The sequence below is a fragment of the Arvicanthis niloticus genome, chromosome 4, assembly GCF_011762505.2.
Source record: "Arvicanthis niloticus isolate mArvNil1 chromosome 4, mArvNil1.pat.X, whole genome shotgun sequence".
Lineage (NCBI taxonomy): Eukaryota > Metazoa > Chordata > Mammalia > Rodentia > Muridae > Arvicanthis > Arvicanthis niloticus.
This window is the reverse complement of record NC_047661.1, coordinates 16,291,959-16,304,061: the sequence shown is the minus strand read 5'-3', so window position 1 is coordinate 16,304,061 and position 12,103 is coordinate 16,291,959. Positions and strand designations below refer to the sequence as shown.

At 37.5% G+C, this 12,103-nt stretch overlaps 1 protein-coding gene across 10 annotated transcripts in view; it reads right to left on the bottom strand.

Moving 5' to 3' along the window:
• The window catches only part of Mecom (MDS1 and EVI1 complex locus), a 543,989-nt gene that overhangs the window by 45,712 nt on the left and 486,174 nt on the right, over positions 1-12,103 (bottom strand). For all 10 annotated transcript variants that reach the window (XM_076932227.1, XM_034500590.2, XM_076932229.1 and 7 more), the window contains one exon: positions 11,938-12,072. In XM_076932227.1, the coding sequence (XP_076788342.1) occupies positions 11,938-12,072 (135 nt within the window). The remainder of the gene's footprint in view (positions 1-11,937; positions 12,073-12,103) is intronic.

Sequence of the window (12,103 nt, the reverse complement as noted above, 5' to 3'; positions counted from 1 at the left end):
CAGGATACACCAGGGCAGCTGCACATTTTCTCCTATTTTCATAAACATATTCCCTTTTATTTTTATTTTTATCAAAGGAAATAGTAATTTCTGCTTTATTAACTAAGAGAAGAAAATAATCTCCTTGTTGGAAAAAAATCTCTAAAGGGGTTGTTTACAGACCATTTCCAAGTCCTAGCTAGTATACAAACCAAATTTCATAATGGAAGTTTGCCGTGTTACCTATAATCTACGTATGTTTAGAAAAGAACTCTCTCTCTCTCTCTCTCTCTCTCTCTCTCTCTCTCTCTCTCTCTCTCTCTCTCTCTCTCCCTCTCTGATCCTGCCTCTTTTGTACCCATCTTTGCCCTTAAAATTATCTCCTAAAATAAACCTCACATGGAACTGTAAAAAAAAGAAAGGAAGGAAGGAAGGAAGGAAAGAAAGAAAGAAAGAAACTTTTGAATTCTTTAATTCCTCAAAGCACCTAGCAAGCCACACCTTCACAAGGCTGGACCACTCCTGACTGCCCTGCAGTGTCCTAGCTAACCCTAACCCTGAGGGGCCCTGCTTAGCCGGGGATCCTTTCTTCAAAGACACTCCAAATGAAGTAACTGGTGTATTGCAACAAACTGAACAGCTATGGTCTCTAGAGAACAGAATTATTTTGTTTCCAAACACCACTCTCTGCTCCCACTGGTGAGAAAGGTGAGCCCCTACCTAGGCCCTGACCTTATGCCCCAGCTCCTGGCTGCAGCTCCAGCATACATGCACTGTGCCTTGTGTTCACTCTGTGACCTGGCTGCTGATTTGGGTGTTTATGCCCTGACTTTCTTGCTAAGTAAAGACAAGAAAGACTTAATAAATCTGCTACTTGTGGGTTGGGGAAGCTGTGTGAAGAATCATAATCTGAAATTTCCAAGATCTGTCTGTCTTTCCTAAGAGCTCAGTGACAGAGAAGCCATGGCCTTCTGTGTGTTCAGGCACCAGGCTTTTTTCTGATAAAGGACGAATTTAAGTACAAACATCTTCAAGATATATTTTTATTTTACCATTAGAATGCTATCAATTATTTTTCTTTTCCTGAGGTTATTTATTAAATAACAATTCTATAATCAGATGAGGGTTTGGAAGGGAAAGGAAAAGTTATACTGTACCTCAGAAACACTAAAAATTTTAGCCCTGTGAAACATCAGTGCAAATCGGCCCTGTGTCTTTTCTTACACACTCATCTTGCTCATGGTATCCCATATTCTGTTTTCCTGCTACCACACACCAATTCTTTTACTAGCTAATCCTTAACTAAGCAAGACTTCACCCCACCCCTATTACTCTGAACACCAGGACAAATTTGGAGGAAAAAAATAAAACAATAGAGAAAGCAAAAGCAACCAAGAAATAGGAAGAATAACCTAAAAGATAATGTTCATTCATTTGAGATCAGCATTGGACTGGCTCTGTGTCTGCTAACCAGGACTGTCTGATCATTTCAAACTGAGGAAATCTGTGTAAACTGGCTTGTAAGATAAATTCCTCTATTTTTATATTTAACTGTTTATCCCTTGAAAAGCTAAAGAGCTTACAGAGACGTACGTGCCTCTTTCTTCCAGTAGGTGGCTCTAAACTCCAGTTGGTAGTGATGGTGGTGGTGATGGTTGTGGTGGTGGTGGGGTGTGTGTGTTTCCATAAAAAGGACTTGAGCACGAAATTATGTGAAATTAATATATATTCCAATGAGGAATATTTTCTGCTTAGTCTCTTCCTTGTCAAAATGAAGCACTTTTTAATTCATCAGTAGTTAAGATAGCTTAAGTTCCTTCATAATGGCCATCAGGATGAAATACAGAACACTGCTGTAATATAACCTGAGATGCCTTTATTTGTCTAAAAGCGAAATCTAGACTGTCATAGAACAGGCTCCTTCTTTTGCAGTTTCTATTGAAAAAGGAAATCCAAGCAGGCTCTTGCACCCAGAGCCTTCCCATCCCTCTCTCCTCTCTCTCTAGAGCCTCACAGGCAGAGGAGAGTCCTGCTCGAGAAGCTACCAGATTAAAATAATATCACTGCACCCGTGTGCCTTTCTCCTTACACCTCCGAGTTAAACACGGGTAAGTACCCTGCTTCCTTCTTGAGTCCATTTCCCCTTAGAAAACAATGGGCTTCTCTCAACAGTTTGAATCACCTCTGTCCTGGCATCTCTTACAGGTTTAACTTATTAGTTTCCTTCCCAGCAGCATGTTAACATTTGAATCTTGACACATTTGGACTTTTCGGTAGCTTCTCGCAAACAGTGAAGGTAAAAAGACAAAGTACACCCAGACAGTCAAAAGGCGCGATTGTATTGGCTGAGGGACGCTTCTCACATACACATGTCAGGCCACTTTAAGAAAGTATTATGATATCATGATTTCTTTCCAGTCCTCTATTAATCATGTCTCTTTTAATTCCATTTTAGATTTACTCAATCCAATGTGAGCAGTCCAAGGAACAAAAGAAAATGATGGATACACTGCAACTATATATTATGAAGACAATTCTCTTTGCCGGGACATAGATCACTCCTGTAATTACCCTTTAAGTGTCCAGATTGTCATGTGAAGAATATTGAGTGCATAAAATATAAAAGACATGGAAGAGTTTGACGTTGGCTTTATTTACTGGAGGTAAAAGGTGACATTCCAGGCCATGAAAGGCAAGGCAAAGCAGAGTGGATTTTAACTTCAGGGTGTTCTTTTCTATTTTAACTGAATTTTTATGGTGCTCGTGAAACTGGGGTATGAAAAGAACTGGCAAGCACCAGTCATAACGAGGGCAAATTCTGGGCATGCTTCCCCATGCGGCAATAAGAATATGCCTCAAAGTCCCACCCTCTACACCCTCACGGGTATGATCCCCCTCAAGGTGTTTCTGCTCCTGGGATCCTTGTTGTCTGCCATTCCTTGGAATCTTAGAAGACCTGAATTCAAACTACATCTTCCTGTTCTAATTAGAATGGCACCAAAGTATAATTTGTATCCTTGAGCCCAGATATGCCTATGACGATAGAAATACATTAGCAAGCATTTGACATATAAGAGAAATCCTTTAATACGAAACAAAAGGACGTTTCTTCCCCCCCCCCCCCCACACACACACACAAACTGAATTACATGGGAAAATGATGGAAGACAACCCTGAATGAACCTCCTCCTTCAGGAAATACCGTGTCTCTATTCTCAGGAAATGCTGTGTCTCTCCTCTAGACTTATAAAAACATCTTGTGGTAAATAAGAAACTGACAGTGTCAGGAGTGGTGTGTGCAGACGTTTACCGATGTGGACGCTTACAGATAACCCGCCTTTAAGACCAGGACATCCCCAGAGACTTGGCTACACGGCAAGCCTATAAACCCTGTGTCATCTGAGTTATGCACCAGAAGAAAATACACTAGCTTTCTGGGGCTTGTGCTGTGGAAAAATGGGAGTTGATTTGTCTGCTAAATTCCATAAAAGAGTTAACAGTTCTCCTTTGCCATTGTAGTTGTGTGGAAAAACTTAACCGAGTCCAAAATTAAAATGTCCTGGGGTTTGTGATGAATTCAATACAAGTACAGAAATCTTAAGTATTCAGAAACAAGTTTCAATCAATACAAAAGTTGTTAGTCTCCTATGTTATGTCTCTCTCTCTCTCTCTCTCTCTCTCTCTCTCTCTCTCTCTCTCTCTCTCTCTCTCTCTCTCTCTGATAGAGACTGCTGGAATAAAAGATAATCCCAGCACAGAGTGAAAAGGCAGAAGAATAGTCCTTACAGGTACATGGAAATTTTATTGTAAAAATCACATTATGAATATCTCAAACCCAACAGAGTTATTATACATCTCAAACTCATTGATCTCTTCTAGAATTCTAAATTTGATACCTGGTACTAAAATTTAGAAATAGATGTTATGAACATTGACTTAATTTTCCATACAGTTAAATTTCTTCATAACATAAAATTTTAATTTCTCTAGCATCTGGATAGACTGGATTTTTTTTTCTTTTCCAAAAACCTGAATTTCTGTCTTCGTAAACATGAATGATATCTTTGGATTTCTGAATTCTTCAACTTAAAAGGATAAGTATCTGTGACAATTGTTTGACTAACTGACTCTGTCGTAGTCTTTTACCACCAACTTTCATTGTTGTACCTCTCACTAGCAAAATTCATGACTTTTCAGAAAGAATCCTTAATTGTTTACATAATTGAAAAACAAGATGAGAAAAAGCCAACACTATCTTCCTCCATTATTAGTGACATTTATTGCTTAAGAATAAACATAATATACTTGTAAATGGGCATCACTTATTATAGATGTAAGTATTATAATTAATTTCTTTTAACCAAACTCTGAAACCAACTATGGATGAAAGAAACTCCACTCAGGTAATAGAAGACAAAACAAAGAATTTTCAGAAATAGTAGTGGTATGGACTGAAGTCAGCCAATTCTAAGATGCTGAGATCAACTGTCACTCAGTATTACGTATGAATAATTTTGTACTAAGATATATTATGTATTTTACATGTGACATCTAATACATAAAGTTCATATTTTCAATGAGTGTAAAATTTTTCATAAAGTATTAACAATCTCGTGTTGTGTATTAATTGTTAAGGCTTAACAGTCAGATTAATTCTAATTGTGTTTGATACAGGTTACAATTAGTTATATACTATGCTACACACATCAAATATAAAAACAAAATGAGAATTAACATTAATTAATACATATCATTAGTTGCTTAACTCCTTCAGTTATTTAAATTCAAGAAGACCACATGGCAGAGGGGAGAGATACTCAGAAACATTCTGAGAAAAGTTGACAGTCCACAGAAGGCTCTCAGACTGGTTTCATTTGGTCAAGGCCTCTGTCCAACCAAATCCGCCATCAAAATAATGACATTTCCATTTGAACTTACAAAAGATAAAACTGTATGCTCATTATTCTACAGAAGAGACAATTTAATAATCTGCTATACATGGGTCACCTCAAAGTGCTACGTTTGTACTATTGACTTAGAAGATAAACCAGTGTCCAGGAGAAAACAAGAAAGAAAACAAACCATTTACTCTTTAAAAGATGAACAGGGCCTCATTGTTACGGCTTTTCATTAATTTCCCTGGTCAAACACTGGAAGTTTTATTTATGCATAATGTGCTGCACTTGGCATGCCTAAAAATGACAGGAGTGTGAATTATGAGTGACCTGCAACCTATTCAGGAAGTTCTAATAATTGAAATAATAGAGAAATGTACTCCCTGCAGAATCTATATGAAGAAACAGACTATCACTGTTTTTTTCCTTTGAAGCTGCCAGCTGATCTCTTCCTCCTCCAACTCCCAATGTTTGGCTGGAGTGCTTTCTTTTTCTACAGCTTCGTTCAAAGGACCATGCGGGATCAAGGAAAGCCAAGTGGAACGTGGATGCTTGGAAGTGGCTGGGAGGAAGGCTGAGTGACAGGGTCCACGTCTTAACAGAGTCAACATTTGGTGGTAACATATCTGTCATTCTTGGGTGCTACAGAGACAGCCTGAGTTCATAGACCATATGTGTATATACTTGACCATCCCAGAAAACACAGCCTGGGCCCCTCGTCTACTCTTAGCAATGTGGGAAACCCCAACTCAGGAAAGCTACAGTGAGGTCAAGCTTTTGACCTCTGGATAAAAAGATCTCAATGTACATTCTGAGTCTAATTTTACTGAGAGGCAGAGAAGCATCTTTGTAAGACAGATATGGATGGCCAGGAAATACGTTCTTCCAACAGAATGTTAGCTTTATCATAACTAAGCTTTGCCCAAGCCAAACATCCTTTAGTTTCTTCAAAGAAGGTGTTCTGCATCTATCCTTACAGCCACAGAGAAAAATCAAGAAACATTTTGAGGGGACTGGGACAGAGAGAGGTAGCCTCATGTCCCCAAGCTTGTCTGGCATGTATGAGGCCCCAAGGTCAATCTACACACCAAAAATAAATAAAAACAAATAATTGCATGAACATACACACACATACATGAGACAAAGTGGAGTTTCCCTCTTTTAAAAACATCCAGTAGAAAACATCATTGAAGATTTTTTTCTGCTATAAATTCTTAACTCATTATTAATAAGATAAGAAAACAGTCAAATATAATTTAATGGATTAAAGAAGACAAAACTGAAGAGCCACTTAGTGCCTTTAGAGCTGTGTACCCAGTCTAGAAGCTTTGTAACAAGATCTTAACTAACATCTCAGGATCCCCTCCACAGGGGCCACAAGCAATGTCCAAGTATAAGAAAAGGCCTTTTCTTATATTGGCCACCTTTTTTGACTCTATGAAAACCTCTTGATTATTCCAAGTCTTTTCTGAAGATGTGGTAAAAGTGCCACCAGAACATTACAAAGAAGCGAAAATTCATCTCTGGGTGATGTACTGCCAAGTTGGAGGCATTGCTTATACCCGTGACCACCAAGTTCTCTTTGGTGGCTTATGAAACATGCCGATGACTACCTTTCTGGCTGTGTGTCAGAAGGAGCTAGAATCTCCTGGGTGCACCATGTTTTGAGCTCTTCCTGAATGAAAGATAATGTCTACATGATTATTAAAAATCTCCATGTGATATAGCAGGTGACTGTTTCAACTCTAATATAGCATAATACTTCAGGCCACCCTTTTCAAGGCACAGGGCCTATGAATCCTAGTGAAAGACCTCTGTATGTGCTATGTCACCATCATAGCATATATACAGGGAAGGGAGGTGGGACTGTTTTTCTAATGCAAATATCAAACAGCAATCTATGTCTGAGGCAGTTTCATTTTAGGGTAAAGGAAGCAACTTATCAGGCAGATAGCATCCCCCAGAGTCAGCTTGCATGCTGCACTCAAAGCTGGTCCCTGGGTACTGCCAGCTGGCATTCATCTTAAAACAGCAGAGTACAACTTTGGTATAAAAGTAAGACTTGACTTAAAAGCAAAGCAAATGCCCAAAGCCAATAATAACTTTAACATCAAAAGAAAGCATAGACAGAAATCCTTGTAGTGGACGAGAAATTAACAAATTACCTGACAGTGGAGGCAAACATATTCTACAAAGTGGGGGGAGCTGAAGGAGCTCCCCATTCTCTACACTCCGTGCTGTTTGCCTCATTGTTTTTACACCGTATATATTAAGTGAATGTTGAAGGAAAGTGGATTTTTCCCCTCCTCAGTAAAAGGCCAAAGAAAATAAGTTAATAATTGAGCCCATAATAAGCTTGCAATAACAACACTGTTCTAGTGTCAGGCAGTCTGATAGTATCACTCATAGGAGCCTGAGCAGAGTGGAAGCGGGTGTGCCAAATCAACCATGATCGTCCTGGAAGCAGTTAAAAGTTTATAAGGTAAAGCACAAATGAGAACAATGCCCATTCCAACTGAAAACACTGCAGAGTCTTGCTGCCTTCCATTAACCACCAGGGAGCTGGCAGCATCTCCTAAGTGAATTCTGACTTCATATTCTTCATGGGGCACACATTCTTCTATATATCCTTGCTTCAGAATGGACAACAGGCATTGGGTAATCTCTTATCAACGAGCTTCTTTTGATTCAGGGGCAACAGGAGACTTCTCTAATTCTACTTACTAAATACCAGCTGTCAGAAGCCAGTTTAAAAATGAAAGTACTTATCACTTTGTGTAAATGACAAGGTTAACAATACCTTGGCTGTCTGAGGGCTTTCCTACATTTGAGGACCATGTGAGAGTAGGACAAGATTTGAATGACTACGTTCCTTTCCATGATACAGAATTCTAACACACACACACACACACACACACACACACACACACACACACACACCATCCTACAGAATATGACCAGGTCATTTTGGTTGACATAATGGAAAGACTGGCTTGGCTTTCATCTGAAAGGTCAACTTATGTGAACTGAGCTTTAATGGCCTCCCTCAAGATAATTCAAAGAGTCTTAGTCCAAAGATGCTTCAGGGTAAAAAAAAAAAGAAAATAAGCACACAAAACTTGTGACTATATTCAATAATGATAAGAAAAGCATTGTTTGTGAACAATAAATACCCTGTAGGTAGGCTGGCCTTTGATTTTAGATAAAGAATATAGAAAGGTAAGCTTAAAAGGAGAATTATCAAGGATGGAGAGAGATATAAAGATAAGATGAGACCAAGTCTATAGAAATGTGCTACATCTTTCAATCAAACTGGTTTGTAAAGGGGAGCTATGTAAGACTTCAAAAGAAAGGTATAAGAAGAAGAAGAAATTTTAAAAGCCTGAATAAGTCATGTAGATGTTTGGACTATTTACCTTTAACTATGTGGGAATAGGTGCTCCTGTATATAAAGGAAATCTCTGAATAATTGATAAATCTCTTTCAAGTGTCCTTTCTGTGTTTGGTCTCCTTGAGGACTGACCTTAGGACAACTTCCAGTATCCAACTTTGCTCCTGCCCCACCCTACTACTTAGAACCAGTTGCTGCTCCTGTAAGCCACCTAAAGCTCTCTAATGTGTCAACACATTGTCACTGTGAAAATTTCCCAGCACAATGCTGGGTGTCAGCAGTGAAGCTATGTGCTGGTGAACACAAACTTTAGGGAACACGGGAAAGCAATTTAGACACCATGAGTCAGGAAGCTTGGATGTTTGAATGGTCATGGTATTCTATGGGTTGTCTGTGATTGGGGTCTCACTCCCCTAGTGTCTTTGGTGTGGCCTTCCTTTATAAAGATAAATTACTACAGTTAACTCTGCACTTCTAGTTGGAGAATACAGCATCAGTCAGACTTGCAGCTATTTAGAAATTATGTTTAGCAGCGATGCCAGCACAGCCAGAATTTCCATCCTTTCAAACACCACAGCAAGTACTTTAAGAATGTGAAATTGTAAAGAATCTAGAATTGTAAAACCCAAGTTTTTCTAGGCAACAGTGACAAAAAACCCACTATCTTTTTAAAGTTCATTCTGGTGTGAAAATATCTGAAAGTAAAACACACACACACACACACACACACACACACACACACACACACACACACACACACCTGAATCTGTTAGAAAGTTTAAACCAACGAAAATCACTTTAAGTGCTTATGGAAAAGTAGGGGGAAATGGTTAATTGTGTGGTCCCTGTTTCTATTTTAGAAAATAAATCAGATTACATCCATTATTAGTATTACTCAAAAAACAAAATCTACCAATCAAACAAGGCCAACATGGGTTTTATCCAGGATGCATGGTTTGACAGCTTCCTACTCTCAAACAATTTCAGCATTGTAGCATGAGTATTTATTTTCTTTTGTAGATCTTCTCCTTCTATACAAGTATGAAGTTGATTTAAATCCATTAAATTTAAGTTAAACATTAGAATGTTGTTGAACATATATATTCACAAAAATAGACTGTAATAAACACATTCTTCATTTGTTCAGGGCAACCGTTACATTTGTTTGCTGGGTCATCTACAGAGCACCAGAACTGGATCAGAGCTAAAAGGTTTACCTGCAATTCTTTAAGAGCCTACAATATTTACCTATTATGCTATGAAAATTCTTTTTAATAACTTAATATCTTTCTAAGAATCAGAGCAAAGAGGAGAATTTCATGATTTATTCTAGAATATTACAGGTTTGTGGTGTGCAGGTATAGCTGATGTCACTAAACAGCTCTGTGCAGGGCTTCTCTTGATGCCTTGGTAGTAAATGAGTGTGTTTACGATGTGATAAACTATATCTATTCACCATTTGGCAGTCCCTGCCATGGAAAAGAGGATGCAGAGACAGACCTGGAGATTCTGCTGTCAGCTCTATATCATTGCACCTGGTCTAACATCACATTTCAAAGCTGTCCAGAGATGTCCATCTAAATTGTCTCCTTGGAACTGCTTATGAGCGTATAAGTGAACATGCTTATACTATACATATGCGCACTGTCAAGGTGCTTGTCCTCTCTTGTTCTGTTAACTGGACTAAGCATAATGTTCTACAGATCCATACCTATCACATACATGTGTCTCTTACCTTTGACTTTCTCTCCTGTTTTATGCGTGAGCCATGAAATATCAATTTCATGATTGTGTCATTTGATATCCACTCACTGTGTTATCATCTTAATTTTGGCTTGTGTACTAAAAATGTTTAGAATGAATGGTTCTAAGAAATGACAAAAATGAATCTAGCATTGGCATTCTGCGTCTCTCTCTCTCAGTCACTTTTTCGCTGCTTCTTCAGTTAAAACAAGTAAACATGCTGTTCTTGAGAGAGGATGAATGTATTTTCTTTGGAAACAATGCTTATACAATATGTACTTTCAAACTAACTGGAACAATTACAAGTGACAACAGTCATGAGCAACCTTATTCATACATAGTCAGGAACCATGGGATTTTTTTTTTCAGTGCAATCAAGCTTTGAAAGAAGAGTTTATTATAAAACATAAAAGTTAAATGCAAAATTGGCTGCAAGTAGCATTGTTGAGTCATCTTTTCAATGACTACACAATTGTTTTAGATAAATACTGAATTATGTCCATTTTAATAAATATGAATAACAAATAAACATATATATATATATATATATATAATTATATTATTTCATCTTAAAGGTATCTTTTGAGGTCCTACACTTTTCTTTCTAGAAAACACAGCACAAACACTTTACCTTCTTATAACACCTATGTATTTTCCACACTTATAAACAGTAGGCACTCAAAAAATATTTGCTGCTGCTGGTGACAATAACTCCTCAGACAAACTTGGGATATGTTCTGTTCAAAATCAATAACTAATTTAATAATATTTTCATTTGTCAATAACACTTTGTTCTCTCACAGCAAAGGGAAAACCCAATTGATTAGTTTATTACTTTTGATTATGCTGACGATTTAAACGATTCCTATTTAAAACATAATTTTACAACTTACTACCTCGTGTTTCGTTTAGCCAGTAAAAATTATCTGAGAGCTGGTGAGATGCCAACGAATAATCTCCTAATGATGACTGAGACTCTTGGGCTTATGATGCAGGACAGCTTTCAATTGGAACGGGCTAATTTAAACTTTCCTTTTCCTGGTGTCGTGGGCTGCTAAGCAACCATTTCAACATGGTCTTGGAAACATATTTAAGTCACCATGGGGTTAAAAGAACTAGATGATTGTAATACAATTAAATTTTAACCCAGTGATGTTTGTAAGAAAAGAAAATCAACAGGATGAACCTTTCACTCTATAGGTACTCACAAACAAAGTTACAAGACTCATAATTTTATTAAGTATAAAACTGGTTTTGTAATAATATTATGGTTTTTACTTCATAGTTGCTTTTCTTAAAGTCAGTCTCATTGCTTGATCATCTATAAAGTCACAAAATTCCTTAATAGTGAAAATTTTAAACTTATACATTATATAAAAGAAAAGTATTTTGATTATTAAAAGAGTAAAATATTCTCATTTCATTATGCTGACTTAGGAAATTAATTACAATTATGCATTTTATAATGTATAATCAGGAAAGTCTGCACCAATAACATACATATACATCTGCCTACTATTTCAAATAAAACTATAGCTATTCATATATCATCCACAAATTCTGCATAAATTCTCAAATTGTTTTAGCTCTTTACACCCTAGGAATGTATCCATTAGGATGATAAAGAAAAACATCTAACAATAAGTATCAAAGAAGAACTTAGTTTCTAAATCACTTGGTCACATTACAATTACTGCAGTATTTACAAAGATGCAAGGGCAACATGAATAATCACCCAAAGAAAACATTAGTGAAAACAAGCAGAGCTGAAAATGTCTTAGTTCTGCATCTTGTACATGCGTGTTACCTTCTGCCGTATCAACAAACAGGCCACACGGTTCTGTTGCAGCCCCCTGTTATTTTTATTCTTCAGGCTTCACTGATACATTAGTGTTCTCAAAGCAAGACAAGAGAATCTTTACAACATACCTGATCACTTATCTGGCATGCAACAAGGTTGTGCTGAGCATAGCAGCCCGCAAATCGGATGTACTTGAGCCAGCTTCCTACATCTGGTTGACTGGCATCTATGCAGAACTTCACATTGCAAAACTCATCTAAGATCTGGGAGGAAGAAGAAGAGAACAATAAATTG